Consider the following 20,651-nt stretch of genomic DNA (forward strand, 5'->3'; position numbering starts at 1 on the left):
CATCCTGGACATCTTAAATAGTTTGAAGAGAATAAAGGTGAGATGATTGTGCCCTGGGTGGAAGTGGCGCTCACTTTTGCCGGTTGCTGTTACACTCATTAACATGTGTCGCTGCAAATTTTGCAGACAAATCACTGAAAGAACACATTTCCAATCAACCTCTCATTACATATAGACGGAGAAAGAACATCAGATCATTGTTAAGTCCGAGCTACCCTAAACCTTCTGCGAAATCTAACTGGCTGACACAGCGATGTACTGGCTTTCACAAATGTGGCAGCTGCCAAATTTGTCCTCTAGCAATGAATAACACTAAGACATTCCAGAGTCATCAAGGGAAACAATATGAGATTAGCCAACTGATCAACTGTAATAGTCGATATGTGGTATACATGCTCAATTGTAAATGCAGCTGTTTTTACATTGGAAGTACAATTAGGCAACTCAAAGAGAGAAACGATGAGCACCTAAGGGCCATCAAGCACCACGACCCCAGATACTCGACAGCGACACATGTTAATGAGTGTACAGCACAAGGGACACACAAGTAAGTGGCATATGTCCGTCAGTACTCTTGCCTGCTTCTGTTCGCTCACCATATCGATAACTGCAGCTCGCTTGCTCTTATCACATACGATGGCGTGCCTACATGGACTTGCTACTAAATAATTTGATAATCTCAGAGGCATGGAATCGCGAACGATAGCTTATTCACCTATCTTTTTTCACCATACATACTTATGTTGAACATTGTAGCCACCTAATGGTTGGCTCAATACTCCTATCATTGCCCCGCATGACAATTCCGCCGGCTCACCCACTACCGCGTTAATTCGAGTTGTCTGACATGATATACTTGATGATACTTATCAATCTCACTTTGAAATATTCAGCCGCAGCCCGCTCAATTTTATATCACACACGATGGCGCGCCCACATGGACTCGCTACTGAATAATTTGCTAATTTTCAGATGCATGGAATCTCAAACGGGAGCATATTCACCGAGGTCTATATAACTAAATCACACTTGTGTAACGCATCTGAGCCACTTATTGCTTGGCCAAGTACTCTTATCACTGCCCGCATGATAATTCCGCTCACCCAGTACCACGATAATTCAAGTTGTCTGACATGATTTACTTGATGATACTTATCAAGCTTACTCTGCCATTTTAAAGACTCTGGCACAATAATTGATGCTCTCTAATACTAAGCCTGGGCAAAGCACTACGCTGCGCTCGCGTAGTTTGCGAAGTTTGCGCTACTTCGCACTACGCGAATTGCACGTAGCACAGTGCAAACACGCATAGCGTAGTGTTGCGTAGTGCAGCGGTCATTTTTTGCTTGCTCGCGGTCCTCAACGTCAATTTGGCGACCGCGAGCAAGCAAAATGACATCCCGGCGAGACTTTTTCCTCGTTCGCGATCAGCAACATCAAGTTGGCGATCGCGAGCGTGGAAAATAAACCTCCTGGCGAGATTCTCAACGCGAGGAGGTCAGGTTTCTCATTGCGAGTGGTCGCGTGTGCTCGCGACCGGTCGCGATGAGAAACTACCAGTCCGCATTGAGAAAGATGCCGCTCGAGTAAAAATCTACCCGAGCAGCAGAAAACTACAGCTCGCACTGTGCAAGATGCCGTTTTCAATGATTGCACTGTGCCGGTTGCTTGTCCGCACTGTACAATCATTGAAAATGACATCTTGCACAGTGCGAACAGGGTGCTACGCAGTTCGCGAAGTGCTACGCGTAGTTCGCGTAGTGCGAAGCAAACTTTGCGTAGCTTCGCGTAGTGCTACTTCGCGAACTACGCCCAGGGTTATCTAATACTGCCATAGCGTGATAACTTGGTTCAGTACACTCACATTGCTCTGATTGCCATGTTGAAGCACGTCACTGCCGTTATAATCCACACCTCGCTCTTATTCACATGTGCACTCTCACAATGATGCGGGCTTCTGTAAAGTGATATCTGACCCTAATAATTCAGATTATCCTCAATTTTCAATTTACAGATATATGTAGGACAGAAGCAACCAATCTCCTTTGAAATTTTGCCGGCCGTACTAAGGCTGGGACGGAATTATAACCAGCCAGAAGGTATGTCTCCCAGATAGTGTATGGTCATATTGTGGCTCCGCATCTTCATACATAGAGAAAATACAAGATATGTGTACATGACGATAACACTCTACATTATTTTAGGCTCAAAACGATATCCAGTGCACATTAAGGTAGGCCTGGTCCTATTCCCAGTACTCATAACCTACTAACTCACACCATTAACATAACTGGTATGCGCTCATGTCCCTTATATCTCTGTATATTTCCCTATTCCCTATGCTGTAGCAGTTCTAAACCCTTTCACCACGTTTTCAATTGCTTCCTGGAGTGAATACTGTCTTGATCACCACGTTAGATAATTTCGAATATCGTGGAATTATATATCAGACACTATAATATGTTTGAAAGCACAAATAGGCACTTGTACGGTGAAATGATTGGCTCACTTATTTGTGCTTTTGATGGTTTCTCTGCTTATAAATGATATATATATACACAGTTGGGACCACTTATACAATCATGTTTACAGTATGCATCAATTGTGCCCATATGTGTGGGCTGATATTCTGTTTTATATATGTTTTCCAGCCCTGAGGAAGTCGCGGGTCTCTTGTCCCGATCGATGAAACACGTGTTGGCTGGAGCAGATACATTATGCTTGTCTCTCTGCTATAAGTGATTAACTTAGAACACTCCTTGTATGTGTGCCAGGGCCTTTTCTAAATCTTAAATAGTTTGCACCGGCAAGAAATACCCCTAGGACTGTTGACAAGATCTTAGTGATCATGTTCTATACTACATGGGAATACCTAAACAGCTTGCATTGGCTAATGGCAGAGCTAAGATGATTTAGAAGAACTTTTGTTTTCAGAATGCTACCACTCATTTTGACTCCCTGTCTATAGGGACCGTAAGAAATAAGTAGGAGTTAACTCTGCTGATAGATGCCTGAACTATCAGGCTCTCATGTGTGAGGAGTTGTGTCAGGAAAGCAGGATAACCTGAAGCAGTTCTATGGAGTGGCTATCTGCCTTTTCGCAGGTGGGTAAGGGAAAGGCTTAGCCCAGGTACCCATTAGATTGGTTGTCACTAAATAATAACAAGTGCATGGGCAAAGCCTGTCCAGGTGGTAGAAGTTCTGTGAGGACATTGGTATTGACTTCAAAATCTGGTATTCCAAAGTCTCGGACTTCTGCTGTGCATCTGAGGATCACAGCAAAGGAGGCTGTTTCTTCGATTGAGATGGCTGGGTAAGAACCTAACGAAGTTTCCCCAGGTCCACATAGACATTTATGTTACTCTTGTTTGAGAAGAATATAAATAGTTTGGATTCATAAGGGCACATTCCTCACATGAATTGAAGTTGTGACCCAAATCCAAACACCGGAGACACACCTCACAGGGTCCCTACAAGGTATAAACTTTGTAGTTTTAGCATGCATCATTATCTCTTGCACAGTGGAAAGGAACAATTTTAGAGAAAAGTTGTAAACTGATGAGAAAAAAGTTGGGAGCTAGCTCCAGGACCCGTGTGTGAAGGTGTGGAAAGAAAGGAGTTGACATCAGGTGCAAAAGAGTGATGCTTTGACACAGCTTCGGCTGTCACTTCTGGGGCAGAATGAGGTTGACGTGGAGCCAAATGGAGCCACTTGCTAGTGTCGGGGGCTATGCTGTAAAATATTTCTGAATCAGTTGGAGCCAGGGGGGGTATTCACAAGGTGAGGAATCTGTGGTTAGAAGTATCCAACGAAAAGGCATGCATGAGATGGTGAGGATCCAACTAGAGTAGTGGGTGCGGAGTCAATAGATTCCCCTGGAAATTGTGCAGCTCCATTAGACTTGGGAGGAGAAAACGGTGTCCCAGAGAGGATTTGAATGCAAGTGGGCAGAGAAAACTTCAATAGAAAATGGTTATAGAAGTAGACAATGGTGATGCATAGGATCAGGAAATGTAACAGAGGCAGCCAATGGTGAAGTAAAGGAGTGGGCAATGTTACAGAGGTAACCAATGGTGATACAAAGGAGCATGGAAAATGTTATGTGGACATGAAATACAAGCAATAGTGAGACAGCGATTAAAAAACAACACATTGAGACACTTGGAGATCACTGTTGCTGAGCTGCATGCCCTGGTATGTAGGTCTTGGTCAAAGAAGAACTAGGCAAAGTTCAATTTAATGTCAGTGGAGCCATGGGATGGCGATCTTTTCCATGATGGAGTAATTGAACAGTTTCAGGGAAATAGTAACTACAAATGAGGTCAAATGAGGAGCACAAAATGAATTGAAACTAATGCAGCTCAAGTGTTTGCATCATTTGAGAATGTTAAGTAATTTATTGGACCGAACATTGATAAGTTTCACTGCAATTATTTACAAATTCAAAAGATTTAAATCAGTAAGGGGTAGGGAGATTAGACTAAGAGGGTCCAATCTTGTTACGCATGCAATGGGCAAGGAAGGATTTTAAAAGCGATCTAGCAGAGCACACTGTGATTTCTGTTCACCAAAAGACTCTATTTTCGAAACTGAACCCTGAAAAAGTAAATGATAGAAAGAGTTTAAATGGGATCTAAATATTATTACTACTCTAAGAATTACAAGAAGGTGTAGCCACAACCATTGGGGTCCTGTAGAAGAAAATGAGCACATGGCCTAGGATCCATATAAATGTACTGAATTCAGTATCTGGGCCTGATCATGTGACAATGATGAATGTTGAAGATGTGCTGAGGTACGTGTTACAGGGTCATCGTTTAACGTGAATAGTGATCTGATATAAAAGTGTTAAATAAATGATTGCATTTTCTTGTTTAGAGGTTTTATGTTTGGATAGACATTTCAATATTAATCACTGCTGTTTGTACAATATGTTTTAAAGTGTAATCCGAATTTGGATTCCAGTGGTGAAACATCTCTTACTAAAAACGCTCAAAAATCCACCTGTGTTTCAGGCAGTGGTTATGTCATGTTTGTTTCTGTGTAATAAAGTTTACAAAACAATACATCCATTTTGGACTTCTTCAATGTAGGCAGCACTTATGAAAGCATTATCCTGGAGGCCTGGTAAAGGGAAGGTGGCCGTGGAAGAGAGAATGACTGCATCTGTGGTTATGCTGACCAATTAAGTATTAAACCAATGTTTGATTTGTTGGTGGAAATAATACTGGGAAAGCATCCACACCAATAGGTACAGAAATAGCAGAAATTCGAATCCCATAGGCAGGTCAAAGTCTCAGCAGCGTCAAGGATTCTAGCTGCAGCTGAAACAAGGGCTTTTGTCGAACTTGTAAATGAGGTAGGCAATTAACTGCTTTCCAGAAAAAGGGGTTGAATGAAGAATCCAGAATATGTTCTCACCTATCATTAAGAAAGACTGTAGTGCCTGCCTAAGGTTTATCCACAGAATTCTTCACTGTATGAATTAGGGAAAGATTGGAAGGGTCCTTATCCTTTATGAGCAAAAGTTCATGACTGAATAAACTAAATATGTGTATTTGCAGGCAAAGCAATCTTACCAATGTGCAGAAGATCTAGTTTCTTGTCATACCCTTCCCCTTTTCATACACTATATAGGGCCTGACTTGGTCAGCCCTCCTCATTTTCTACAGGGGCCTCACCGATGCACAGAAAGCTTAGTTTCTTGCAATACTCAATCTATTTTGGAGGGAAAGCCACTGTAACCTGAGGGCAACTGTTGATCTACTCTCTGCCTTAACCCTTTGCTAATCACTACAATAGCAGTTTGAGTTTTGTAAAAGATTGAAGACAGTATCAAAATTGCGGAAGTATTTGAACCAGTTTACAACAACCAAAATGCAAAGGGAAATATTCTCACACAATTGTCAGTTTAACAAACATCTCAGAAGATCGCATCATAGCCAGAGCTAGCTCAGTTTCAAAGATCTTAGAAGAGAAATTCACCCAGAGCATCTCCTCTTCTAATAAATCTGGTCCAATAGGAAAGTCAGGTTAGATCAGCTTGATGCAAGAGGAGGTCACAGCACTCGTCAAAAGGACCTCAATTGCCAATTCAATACAAAAGAAAACGGAGACCAGTTTCCGATCTTCCAGAAGCAATCAAAACATTGACAACTGTAGTCCTTCATGAACTACAATATCATGTTGACCCAACAAGCTGATTAGATGCCAATTTGTTGGGCTTTAAAATGATCCACAGCACAGAAGAAACATTGAACGATGTGAGGGAGAGTTACTACAGATATTAGACTCAGGAAATATACCAGTTCCATTTTTTAGAAATAGGCAAGTTGTCTTTGGTAAGTGGATCATATACTAGTTTAAAAAAACAGAAAGAAATGAGTGGGGTTATAAGACACAAACATAAACTTGTTGTAATCATTACTATAAGAAACCACGCAACATATCAAGCTATGTCACAATCTGCTAAAAAAAATAATACCATTTGATTTACTGTAAGCCTCTGTGCTCTTCCTGATCCCGCAATATGTTACTACTAGCTGGGGTGACCAGAGCACACCAATATGTTCCCAAAATACAGACCCGGGCAAAACCTAGGATGCAGCTCTCCCATTCAATTAGCGGACAAATAATCTGACAGAAGTGGAGTACAGGGTGCCATTCAAAGGAGGCATAGATTTGCAACCCAAATTGAAAGGAGATGGTCTGAATAAAACCTTAAACGCAAGTGAGTTCTTAGATTATTCCATTATTAACATCCACGTGACGGAAATCATTATTGCGAGTCACACTTTCAAGCAATGGTTAGGGATGCATGAACATTACGTCAATGAAATAACAAAAAAAGTGTTGTGGAGGCTGTAATGATTATTCAATACTGAAACGTTGGGAGCTCGATTGACAACAATAAAGCAGCTCTGGGCTTATTGTGGCTAGTATAAGCCTTCTGCTACAACATCGCGATGTTTGTCTTTATGTTTCTCTCTTTCTAATTTAGAACGATCTATCCATAGTGGGTAGAATGTTCTAATAGCCTTAAAGCCCTTCTGCCTCAAGCTATACCAGTTGGTAAAGGCACTCTCCCACTGATACAGGCTATAACTTGGAATCAGAGCCTTTAACAACTGGTATAGCCCTCAGCAGCGGGCTGTAAGGCTTTACTCTCCTTTTCTCCTGTACAAAGGGAGGGCAATAAACATACCTTTTGCATAGCAACAGTAATAGTGATTCTGTATCACTCATCCAATCTACAGCTATTAAAATAGGACGCATTCCGAAAGGAATTCTGTGATTGGTACTTAGATATCCAGAGTAAATACTTTGGTAACCATACCATCTGTGTGCTTGATTATGTTATCCAGCAGACGGGGATAGCTTGTTAGGTGCTTCATCTCTGAGCCAATTAAGTCTTTGAGCTGAAGTCGTTCACAGTCAGGGCCGCTTTCTGCCGCCTGTAGTAAAGAAACAACACTTATTGAGACAATACATATAAAATGACTACAATGCACGCTTCGATCAGTTATACTACACATCATACAAAGTATTACCCTCAAGACCCCAAAGGACATTTCTCTCTTCAAGTGATGGGCAAGATAAGGAAACTAAGACTTGCAAAAAGGACTAATGGATGCAAAGTTCTTGTTATCATTTAGCAACGGTTTGTTTTAGGCATTGTTACTCCTTGAGAAATCATTTAAATTAGGGTATCTACCAAAGACTGAAGCTCAGCAACTTTGACAGCTGAAGAAGTAGGAACTGAAAGGTGAAGAAAACAGTTTCAGTTGATTGGAGCTCCATGACAAAAAGTCCCTCCCAAGAGCATAGCCGAGTTCAAGGAATATGTTATGATGAAAACGTTTCTTTAAAAATGTCACCGCTGGTACCTGCCACCAAAAGCAAACTCAAATGTGCAGCAAATTCCACATGCTGGAAAGAGTATAATCTGACAGATTGAGATCGGGAACCTGCATCTTTGCAGCATTGAACAGTTGCTGTGGGTGCACTCAAACAGGACAACTTGGAGGCAATGCAGGCAGAGGCAAATTGATTACTTGAGAAACACGATCAACCTAAGAAATTAGGGAAATGAAAAGCCAGAGTCACAACATTTGAGTGAAAAAAGAGAGAGTAGAAACCACAGTCCAGGACTAGAACTCACAATGAGACCATGTTGACTTCCATAGGCAGATGAAAATAAATGTGCTTGGTCAACATGATATGATCAGAGAACTAGAGCTGCCAGCCTTCCATTATGGCAATCGGGAACATTTGCCCCCATCTGAGATGCCTGAATAAATAAATAACCACTAGAATTACAGAGGAGAAAGAAAAAAACACCTCAAGAAGTTGACTAGACTGTGGGGGAATGAGGTGGGAGGGGGCACCGGAAAGTTCATGGCAAGATGGCCACACCTTAGTGCAGCTCTTCCCAATGGGTTCGGGAAATCCACCATAAATTCGGCCATCCTCGCCTTAATTGTAAAGAATATATATCCCCTCACTGGCCTGAATCACCTGGTGAGGTCTACGGAAAATAATCTTGTGGGGCATTGCAGCACGAAACTGAGAGGCGGAGTAGAGATAGGCACGGCTGGGCCGGGAGTTCAGGATCAGCACCTGTGCCGTGGGGGCTCCTGGAACACCTCGTCGTAACAGGAGGCTGAAGCCAGAGACACGGTGTGAAGCCTGCTGATAGCTTCGTGAAGTGGAGAGGACACCAAGAACTACAGTGGAGGTAATCGGGCCCGGACCTGCTGTGCCCCCTCGCTGGCCTGAATCACCTGGTGAGGTCTAGAGAAAATAATTTATTGGGGCAGTGCGGCATGAAACTGAGAGGCGGAGGAGAGATCGGCACGGCCGGGCTGGGAGTTCAGGATCAGCGCCTGGTCCGCCGTGGCTCCTTGATGACCTCGTCACAACAGGAGACTGAGGCCAGAGACATTGTGTGGAGCCTGCCGGTAGCCTTGTGAAGTGGAGCGGACACCAAGAACTACAGCGGAGGTAAGCAGGATTGAACCGGCGGTGCCTCCCCCCTGGCGTGCCTCAGCAGTAGGATACTAGGCAGCCTCACAGTCCGCACATGCAAATTGAGGCCAGGGCTCGGACTAGCAGAAGCGGATGCCTCAAAGGATCCTAACTGGCCGCGTTGACATACGGGCGGTGGTGTGACCGTGGACACTGCCGGAAGGACAGGCATCCATTGTGGACATGGGGAGCCATGCATTCAAACCACGGCAGGCCCCAAACAGCTGAAAACAGCACAGCGTGGTCGGCGTCTGTAGATGTGGGGAATACATGCTGAGTGGTTCGGCATGGTGAACCCATGCTGAGTGGTATGTGATGACTGGAGAAGGCCTCGACACACGCTGCAGAAAACCCCTATTCTACATAATACATGGCTAAACCCCGTTCCAAAGGGGAAAATAATGTGGTAAACGAGGACACCCACGGTGATGTGCTGTGCTACAGCAAACATTGGTGCTTGAGACAGGAGCGTCAGAGGCCTGCAGTTTCCAGCTAAACTATCTGACTGTGTCTAAATATGGGGACAAGAGAGTTGAAATGCATCAATAGTGTGACTAAGGACTAGTGCAATTCCGGAACAGTGCAGTGAGTTTTCCCACATCTCGCATTCCCACCTGGGCGATATTGGCGTCATATGCGATCACCATCTGACACGACCACAGGCACCACGACTCCGGGGCGTGGTGTGTGCAGCGCTGCCACAGTCACATAGGATTGCCTTCTGTTAGGGTCCGCTGCACGGTCAGCTGCCTATGTTAGGAAGCTAACGATCGTGAGTGCTCACAATGGGAAAGGCGGACCAGCAGCAGGCAAGACAAGAGGCTCTGCGAAACAACCCTCGGATACTGGTTTGGAGGGGGGGGGGCAGCCCACCGGGATGGCAGAAGGGAACACCCTAGAAGCAACACTCCTGCCAGTTGTCACGCAGCGCAGAAACAGAAAAGAGGATATCTAAGGTCGAAGACAAGATTCAAACTAAGAGCTCGAAAAACCTGAACATGAAGCACGTCTTGGCAGTTATTCAAGCAAAAAACGAGAACTTGGAAGCGCACTCTTGCTGCAATAATTTACACATAATTGGGGTCCCAGAATCTATAAATGCTGTCAAAATGGAAACTTATATTGAGGGCATGCTGGTGACAATATTTGGTGCCAAGAACTTATCCCAACTGCTGGTGATAGAACGAGCACACCGTGCATTCTTGGCGCAGCCTTTTGCCTGGGACTCCCCTGCATTCCATCATAGTGAAGCTTTTGAATTCTTGTGATAGGGATGCTGCCCTCTGGCTGGCCCGAGAAACGGGCCAAGTCCAATACCAAAGAAACAAATTCACTTTCTATCCTGATTTCTCTTTGGCTAGGAGGGAGGTTCTACCAATCAAGCACCACCTACAAGAAGCAGACATTTCCAATTCCATGTTGGACCCAGCATGCCTACATGTGGAACACCAAGGTGAGCAGAAAATCTTCACGATGCCTAAAGCGGCCAAGGAATACCTGAAGACACTCTCACCTGGTAAACATGCCCAGAGCACAACAAATGCAGATGACGAAGAAATTTGACGTTCTACACTAAGCATTAGGCCTTACCAGGAGCTACTTATAGACACTCAGCGACTGCCTGAAGCCGCAGTGGCAGCCATTACCGGCATGAGGTTGTGACAACGTTAAAGCTGTCGACATATTCAAGCTGATTTAAGATGCATATCTATGATCCTGTGAACTCGGTCACCTCCATACACCTGAAGGGAGACTGGGAACCTGGTGAATACCAGTGAGGGAGCACCCCAGATGAGTCAAACACATGGTGCTACAATTTATTTGTTATTGAGTGTAATGATAATGCTGAAACTATATATGTTCATTGTTTTTTGGGGGATGTCTTTTGCCAGCTGGGTTGCTGAAGTGGGAGGGGAAGAATGTTAGGTTGTTCGAATCTTGTATACCCACACAAAATATACATTGTTCTCCGTGATACGCAGGGAGTGCAGTATAGAAGCCCATGCACCATTCCCATTTCAGTGAAATGACTAAATGGCGGTGAGCAGGAGATAGCATAAATTTAATTATATGGAAGGTATGTGTCTTAATAATCCCCATAAGTTTAGGCTAGTGCTCCGGTTTCTAGATAGGCATACATGTGGCTTTATTGCAGAAAACACATTTGGACAGGCGATCAGACAGCACTATAGGTGCCCGTTGGACATCATGCCAGCAACCTCCTTTTATTCTACATACTCAAGGGGGGGTCCTACTTTTGGTCAAGCGCATGGTACCCTCCACGCTCACTATGCGGACGACCAGGGCCGGCTATTAATTGCACATAGGATGATAGCTGTCACTGCTGTCACACAAGGTAACATCTCTGGAGACTAGTTAGCACCTGGAGACTGATATTTTCCACTATGCCGGCCCATATCCTCTGGGCGGGGGATCTCAATACATACCTCAATACATACCTAACCCTGCAGAAGATCGCTCATCAAACACCGGCTGGCATGGGAAGCAGGCAGCTATGGTGATCCGTAGTGGGGTGGAAGAATATGGGCTGGTCAATGCCTGGCGACTACGACACCCTACACAGAAGGAGGGCACATTTGTGTCCTCTGTACACTGCACATGGTCCAGATTGGACTATTGGCTTATATCTACTGAGGTCTGCAGTGGGTAGAAGATCCATGCTACTTACCTAAGACTTTATCAGACCATTTGTCAGTCCTAATGCGACTGAAGCTGGCGCATGTAACTCCCACACCGCTCAATTGGCCTTTTCTCCCAGCAGCACTCCTAGATGCGGCATTCATAGAGGAGGTGTGGAAAGTGATCGTAGAGTACTTTGCATTAAATATCGGCTCAGTATCAAGCTGGGGCTCTCTGTGGGAAGCCTTTAAAGTAATAATACATAGGACATGTATAGGCACTCAAGTGGGGGTACTGAAAACAATTCGTAAACAGCTAAAAAACACTAAAGATGAGCTTAATTCCCTGGAGAGAGAATATGAATGCCAGCCAAAAGAGGCCAGATTGGCTTCTATTAGGGAACACGTGACCGAAATTGAGACCCTTGCAGAACAAGAGGCGCGATTCATTTCTAAGCGTCACTTTGCAAGTACGTACATTGAAGGTGGGAGGCCTAGGCAAAGCCTTGCTCAAAACCTAAAGGCACAGAAAGGCCCAGACCCCATTGTCCACTTGGTGAACGATGATGGGGCCGCACTCAACTCCAACTCAGATATAGTGGAGGAGTTCAAGAGATTTTATGCAAGTCTATATGAGCCATGCAGCTCGGCATCACTGATCGAGCTTGGCCATTATTTAGAGAGGGTGACACTGGCATGGCATTCGCCAGGGCAGAGAGAATACTTAGCTCAGCCAGTGACTGTGGAAGACGTCAGAGAAGCCATACATGCCCTTCCGAATGGGAAGGCCCCAGGTATAGATGAGATTACGTGAGGGTTCTAATAAGGAGCATGCCGAAGTGCTAGCTCTGCAGCTACATGCAATGTAGGAGGAAGCCTACCTTAGTCACACACTACCGCCATCTCTGAGAGAAGTATTGATAGTGACGTTGATAAGCCAGACAAGGCTCCGGAGCGGTACAAATCTTATAGGCCACTATCTCTCATTAATATAGATGCCAACATTTTAGCCAAGGTGATTGGAGTGTGCCTACAGCCCCTGATATCACAGTTAGTGCTGCCAGATCAATCTGGCTTTATACCGGCTCGGTCAACTACACACAACCTACGCACTATCTTTGCTCTATTACATCAAGTGGAACCCACCTTGCAGGCGGAGGTTCTATTAGATGCGGCCAAAGCCGTTGATTCTATTGCGTGGATATAGATGTTTGTGGTATTAGGCAGCATAGGGATACCCGAGGCGTTCTTAAGATGGATAAGCCTTTTATATGAGTGCCTAGCAGCACAGGTGCGTGTCGATGGTCACACATCACATGCTTTGAGTGTCGGTATGAGGACGTCGCAGTGTTGCCCCCTGTTGCTGCTGCTATTCGTGCTTACCATGGAGCTGCTTGCCTGCATTACTCAGCAGAAACACTCCCTTACTGCCCTTAGATTTCATCTATGACCCTTGAATATCTCACTATATACAGAAGATATGGTGCTGTACATTAGTAAACCGTTGGCATATCTGGCCCTGGTAAATAGAGAGTATATAAAATGGGATTACTACTCTGGTCTGTGTATCAACTGGACGAAATCCATAGTCCTCCCGCGAACACCTACGCTGCGACATTGGGTTCCCGCTAGAGTGGGAGAAAGGCCCTGTCAATTATTCATGGGTATGGGTGCACAGAGACCCTAACATTGTGAAATGTGAGAATTACGGCAAGGAAATGTCCAGATTGGAAGATTCAGTTGCGCCCTGGACGACCCTCCCGCTCTCCCTGACGGTTAGACTAGCAGTCATAAAAATGGTGGTACTGTCACAGTTTCTAAACCTATTTAATAACATTGCAATAGTACTGTCCAACTCCTTCTTTAAGCAGTTGCACTCCCTGTTGATCACACTGGTATGGGCGGGCAAGAAGCCGAGGATCAGCTGGGAGGTCCTCACCCTCCCAAACGTGGATGGAGGATTCTGTGCCCCCGATTTTATGCTATATCATTAGTGCACGCAGGCACATTTCGCACACTTCTGGAATGCGGCATGATTTCACACCTCATGTAGCGAGCAACATGATGCTGCTCCGATCCCACTCAGGGCCATCCTACCACAGAAGTGAAATGGGATGTCCCAAAATGAGATTAACATGTTACACACTACATTGATCGCTTGGTACACTTTGGCTAGGCGAGCTGGGAAGAATTAGCTGGATGCTCCTGTGGTGCCCCTACTACACCATACAGACATAACGGTGACACAGGAGGATGGATCGCTCCAGATGCTACGGGAGGCAGGACTACACACTATGGCGATTTGTACACAAATGGTAACTTCCTAACACTACCTAATGAGACAGTTCTGTGGGCAAACACCTCATTATTTGTCTTCCTATATTACCGACTTTGAGCAGCCATAAACGTACACAATCCACACTTTCCCAGTGAACCTCCGATGCTCATGACACTACAGGTACTGCTCACCAGCGCGACGCGCTAACACCTTATTACTAAACTATATGCTGCAGCACAGGAGGATGGGACACAGGGAGGTGGCAAAGTGTTGGCAAAATGGAATGCGGTGTTACCACAGCCCAAGGGGGAAGAGGATTGGAGGTTTTGCTGTGGGCAATCAGGCACACTTACCTGAAATTGTAATTTGAGGGTAATTCAGTTGAAGTTCTTGTACCAAATGTATTGTCCCCCGATGCACTTATATAGGTATGTGTTAAAGGGCAACTCGAACTGTGTACGCTGCGGAGCCAAAGAGGCAGACTTTATACATCTGCGTTATCATATCCACGCGTGAGGCAATACTGGGTTCAAGTCAGAGACACACTATCTGATATGATTGGGGCAAGGCTGGAGTGCAAGCCAGCGATCTGCCTACTGGGACTGCGAGAGACTTCCGGTCACTAAATCGGAATATCTTGTCAGTAAGCTTATTACTAGCAAAATGTAGAGTGGCATTGCTTCAGAAGAGTACATCTAGCCCTACAAAAGTGTCTTGGATGCCTGACAGGCACAATATAAGACACAACTGGAACTGTATGCTGAGGAGCAGCCAATGAAGTCAAGGCCAAAAGACTTATGGGGGCCACCGATGGCTTATTTGCAATCCAATACTGTGAATGGTGGGTAGGGCAATAAACGAGAAACAAGCATGTATCGATACTACAGATCTGTGTCATATTTGAAATTGTCAATTGCATTACGCATGTTCATGATGGTGCACTTGCGACCTCATTATCTACAAAACGGGGTGTGAAAGAAGGACCATATTAGACTTATAAATGACAATGTGTTGGGTACTACATGTAGTATGACGTTTGTTGCTTTTATATGTTATGCTTACTTTGATGAAAATGATAATATCTATATATATAGATAGATAGATAGATAGATAGATAGATAGATAGATAGATAGATAGATAGATAGATAGATAGATAGATAGATAGATAGATAGATAGATAGATAGATAGATAGATAGATAGATAGATAGATAGATAGATAGATAGATAGATAGATAGATAGATAGATAGATAGATAGATAGATAGATAGATAGATTTTTTTTAAACAGTTGACAAGACTGAAATTGCTCTTGGGACGACAATACTAAACTCATTCTGGATTCATGCTATCAGCATGTGCGGTTGAGGTGGTGGGAACAAGTTGAACGTATTGGAATTTTGCTATTTAATTTAAGACACTCATGGAAGGAGTGGTGAGGCCAGTTTTGCCTCTTTATGGCGTTTACATATTTTATCTAAAATATCAATTCACTTTGTAGTTCAAACCACAATTCTTTATTTCATTAATCCTGTACTGATATTTAAAAACAATGCCCTTAGACATCTAAGGAAACTGTGCAACAGAAAACATACCGAAGTTTGGAGAATTTGCATGAACATGTTTATTTTAATGTTCCCAAGCTGTAGGAAAGTAATATTGTCTGTATGTTCATTTACATTAAGAATTAGATGTAATGATTAAGAAGATTGTGCAGATGTAAGGTTGAAAAAAATCAATACACTTGAGTCTTTACCGTGATACCAGCTCCCAAGAAAACATGGACAGAGACTGCACGGATACCCTAGTTTAATGGTTCTTAACCGGAGATCCAGAGACGAGTGGGGATCTGTGAAGCCTAATCATGCAGCCCGTGACTGCTTAGAAAATTAAAAATTATTAACATTAATACAGTGTGTATAAATAAAGATGCAAAATGTGAAACTGAACATTTTCAAATGTTCAGTAAAAGTGAAGGAATTTGAAATTAGAGGTTAAAAATTAAGTAGTTGTCCAGAGTTTGATTGACAGGAGCAGTGCAAATGCATCAAAAAGAAAATAGTATGGAAGATGGGTGATCTCAGTTAAATTTAGAAAAGTCCACTTATGCTATTAAAATGATTTATTTTATTTTTTATATTCATTTAATAAAATATTATAGCATTTGTGTATTGGTTCGATGAATGCTTCTGAATTTTTGTGTATTGTTTTGACGTTCAATCCTTCAAAATTGTTTATGCCAGGGTTAAAGGCTTCCACTACTGACTCAGTGGGGGTCCCCAGGTCCAGTAACTGTTAAGTGGGGGCTCACAAAAGTCAAAAGGTTAAGAGCACTGCCCTAGATCACTAACCACATCCAGAAGCTTCATTCTTTAGCTACTGAGGCAACCAGTAGCTCTAGTCCTGAATCTTTTTGTTTGATGTTTGGGGCACTTCGTGCTTACGCATTCATAACTTTTTTCTACAAAAGGGAGCCAAGCCAAATTTTCTTTGCCATATTTTGGGAATTCAACAGATAGCCAGGGTGTGTAGAATCCCCGTTGCTAAACTTAGAAAATAACCAAAAGAAAGATTGGGTTTCTTTTTAATGGGAAAAACTGGGAGAACACTGCTGTGTAAGAAGCGTATCAGTTTTCTTATAAAAATGTCATCAAAAGGTTCGCTCTGCTAAGATCGCTATCTTTCCAGCTTTCAGGTTTCAAAAAAATCATTTTAAACACAGTTTTTGCATTTTACTAAGAAGCAGTCAATTTTTCCTATTTTCCTTGTGTGGTTTCTGCCTAATTGATGTGCTTGATGGAAACAGTTTAAACCCATGTGTGAACACATAAAACTACATTTCTAAAAAATAGACACAATTTGGAATTCAGCAAGAGGTAATTTACCCAGATTGCTCAAGCTTTTCCTAAAATAACTTATTGTTGAATTAAAAAAAATGTAAAAATCAAGGGAAGTAACAGAAATGGGTGAACTTTCATCTTCAATTTTGACCCCCAAGGCCGAGTTACAAAAATAATATAGCTTTCAGTTCACAAGAATATACAGTATTTGTTGGTTGTCCTAAAAAACAAGCAATTCCCCGGTCTGATGCGTCAGCTGCAGTTTCTAAAGAGTTTTCATTGTGTACGAACTATGCTTCAATTAACATGCTAAAATCTAATGAATGAAAAATGGGTATGTAATAAACCGGCATTACGCAAAATTGATTATTTTTTGTTCGCTGGTTTACATTTAGCTGCCAGAAATTGGAGATTAATTCAGGTGATAATAAGTAAAGCTCTACTATTTCCTGATAAAATCAATACCACACGTGTGGGTGGGCCGATTTCCAGTGACAGGAAAGACCCCAAAAACCAATGTGGAAATATAAAATTTTTGCCAAGAAATGCATCCCATTTTGGCGATGTGGGCAGCACAGTGGTCGGGGTTTGGCGGCTACCCAGGCAAACCTACTAAACCCAGACATTTCTGAAAGCTAGACACCAAGGGAAGACCAGGGTGGTGTGACTTGAGTGGATCTTATTACTCTTTCCTCCCAGGAATGCCCAGCAAACAAAAACTTTGGATAAAATGACACATTTTCCTCGCATTTCTTTGAAGGAAATTTCCATAATCTGTGAGGAGGTACAACATTTCTACCACCGAGGGCTCTCCCACTTCTCCTTTTAAAAAAATGTTAGCCCGCATGTGTACTCTCGACCACTGTGCTCCAACATTCCCTAGGGGTACAATTATTATCTAATTATGTATGCACCATTGACTGTATTTGCTTAAACCTCCAGCTATCGTCCCACACGTTCCACAGACACCCTCCAACTTCCAAGTATGTGTGTCGTACATACACTGCCAGAGAGGAGGAGGGCTTACATGTGACTCTCTCAAATATATTACCGCTGGAGAACTGCAATTGTAGCACAGAACTTTGTTCCAGTAGTGTATCATTCATTGATTTTCCTGCTCATCAGTTACAGTAGCAAGCAGTGCACTGTAAACACAAGAACACTGAAATGTCTCACTTACCGTCAGCTACAGAAACAAAGTGCTGCTTAATGGATCGAAAATGAACCTAGTAGAAGTTTAAACAAAGTTACAGAAGCTGAAACTTGGACAAATATCAGCAGCAGCAACAAAATTCTCTAAAAAGAGCATATATCACTTCAAGAACTCCTGTTATAAAACATGCAGAAAAGATTTTGGAAATAGCCTCCTGGGACAGTTCTGAAGCATTTTCAGTTCATTGGCAGAATTGTGGCGCCCAAAATGAAGATAGGCAGGTATGTTAAAAGTATCACAATTGCGTGGATCTAATGCTGAAAAAGTATGCATCAAAAAGAAAACTTTACATTTATTTTGGACCTCAAATGCTAAAGTAAACAAAAGGCCTCCAGGATATAATCACTTCTTATCTTACACAAAGACCTTACAAACCCTGAACAAACTTCATTGATTTAAACATATATTCTGTTGGGCAGGATAGGGACTATAAGCAGAAACACATACCTGCATGAATAGGTTAAATCGGGGCTCCTCCTGTCGTTTGGTTTTGATCATCTCCAGGGCATAATACTGAAAACGGCAAAACCTTGCAGCTTGATGCTTTATCCTCTCTCCAGTAGGCCCATCAAACTAGATATATGAAAAAAAGCCATAAACCAGAAATTCAGCAAATGCTCAAAGCTTTCATTTTTTGTTGTTGTTTTTAGTCGTCATATACAACAGTAGGCGGGAGGTACGGTTTGAGAGCCACCAGGTGAAATTAAAACATCTGAGGGTTTTGACATCCTTCATTTCGTCTCCTTCAAACAACTTTTTGATGGTTTGCGGGAGCCACTGCCCAACTCCTCTTATGTTGAAGTTTGTCTTTAATCCTTAGACTATCATCATTTAATTAACCAAAACTTGTTGAGGAATAAAAAAAAGGTGTTCCCACATTTTTATCCTCTATTTTGGACCATTTACACATTCTATCCTGCCAATGTGTTTTGCCGATTCAACCCAATCTGTGCAAGTACGTGAAGTGTTAGATATCCATTTAATACAGATTTACCTGCATGCTATAATTATTAACATAACTGAGATTGTAGCTTCCCTTATCTTTGATTTGACCCCCCATCTTCTAAAATCCAGAAAATAACAAATGGGAGGCTTACCTCTATATCTTTTCTCAATATTTCTGTTAACGCCTTATCCACTTCATGCCAGAAGATTTGAATACCGGGACTCTGCCATAGAAGATGGATATGATCTGCATTCTACAAGGCACATTTTGGACAGCATCTCTTCTTCTGACCTCCCAGCTTTGAGAGTTGTTTTGGAGACCAATAGGCCCTTTACATGGTGAACAAATGGTTTCTTCTTAGGGTTGCAGATCTCACCACTGATCATAAAGTAGACTTTGATAGTAGCCATTGGTGTAGAAATTCTGATGACGGCAGGTCCGCTTTCCATATCTCCTCTGGCAAAGTAGGAGGGCCATCTTTACCTCATACCAGGATCCAGCACCAATTGGATACTTCCTTTCTATGAATCCGAATGCTCCGTAGTTTCTCCTCCATTCTGTTCTAATCCGAATATTAAGTTGTCCTTGGATCAGCTGGCTAGTTGATAGTATTTAAACCTAGAGAGCCTGTTGTTGGTACTTTTGGATAAATAGTGCCAAGAGCTCAGGGAGCCCTCTTCAAATAGCTTGCCCCATCTTTCTATTCCTGCAATCCAGGAGGGGTAGCTAGGACATCTTGTAAGCATGGAGGGGAGATTTCCAAATTGGAGCCATATTGCTGTAGTTAGGGACTCCCAAGATTCTTGGTGACTTCATATAGAAATGGCCAACTACCTCCATCAAAAGCCTTAGTGGCATCTACCATTAGTATGCTCAGTGGAGCATTTGTTACCATGGCCACATCTATTGTGCTCACCAAATCATGGGTGAGCTTGTAGAGCTGTCTCCGTTTCATGAAGCCCTTTTGGATTTATGGACAATATTTCCTATTACTTTGTCCAATCTCTTAGCTAGTATTTGTGTGTGTATCTTTTAATCGTTATCAAGCAAGGATATTGGTCAATACGATTCACATTAAAAAAATCTTTCTTAGGCTTTAATATTAGTGTTATTTTCACATTATATATATAAATCACTCTCTTCCCCCAACATTGTGGGATGAAATGTATTAAGCTGGTCAAAACTGGAGTGAGTTCCTCTTTTAAGGCCTTATATAGCTCATTTGGTTTTCCATCAGGGCCTGGCGCCTTTCCCTTTTTGAACCCTCTAAGAATTGTATCTACTTCTAGTGTAGTAATTTCTTGATTCAGATGGAGCTGTTTGTTCTGATCTGACCTAGGAAGAGTGTCCTCCTTCAAACAACTCTCTATTTCTTCTTTTAGTGCTGTTGAATCGTCGGAATGTAAATTTCGGTAAGCACCCGCAAACATCCTCCCAGTATCAGAGTCCTCTGAACATCTTTCACTGGTGCCATTAATTTCTACTTTGTCAATCATATTTCTAGTGCTTTTTTACTTTGTCTTCCAAGCCAGAAGTTTCCCACAATCTTTCCCATATTCATAATGTGCTAACTTGCAGGCATTCAACCTACTCTGCACCACTCCATCCAGATACACGGCCAAACAACCCTTAGCCTCTTTAAAGTTATCTTGTAGGTTTATTTTTACACGGGGTCCTCACAAATTGCCAGCTGTTTATCAATTACTCCT

General features: G+C 42.8%; 1 protein-coding gene across 1 annotated transcript in view; it reads right to left on the reverse strand.

Annotated features, from left to right (window-relative positions):
- Positions 1 to 20,651, reverse strand: part of LOC146772770 (uncharacterized) — a 247,132-nt gene that overhangs the window by 147,159 nt on the left and 79,322 nt on the right. The window contains 2 exon segments of the mRNA XM_085637032.1: positions 7,338 to 7,455; positions 18,444 to 18,569. Of these exon segments, the coding sequence (XP_085493158.1) occupies positions 7,338 to 7,455; positions 18,444 to 18,569 (244 nt within the window).

The sequence above is a fragment of the Triturus cristatus genome, chromosome 12 (assembly GCF_964204655.1).
Source record: "Triturus cristatus chromosome 12, aTriCri1.1, whole genome shotgun sequence".
Lineage (NCBI taxonomy): Eukaryota > Metazoa > Chordata > Amphibia > Caudata > Salamandridae > Triturus > Triturus cristatus.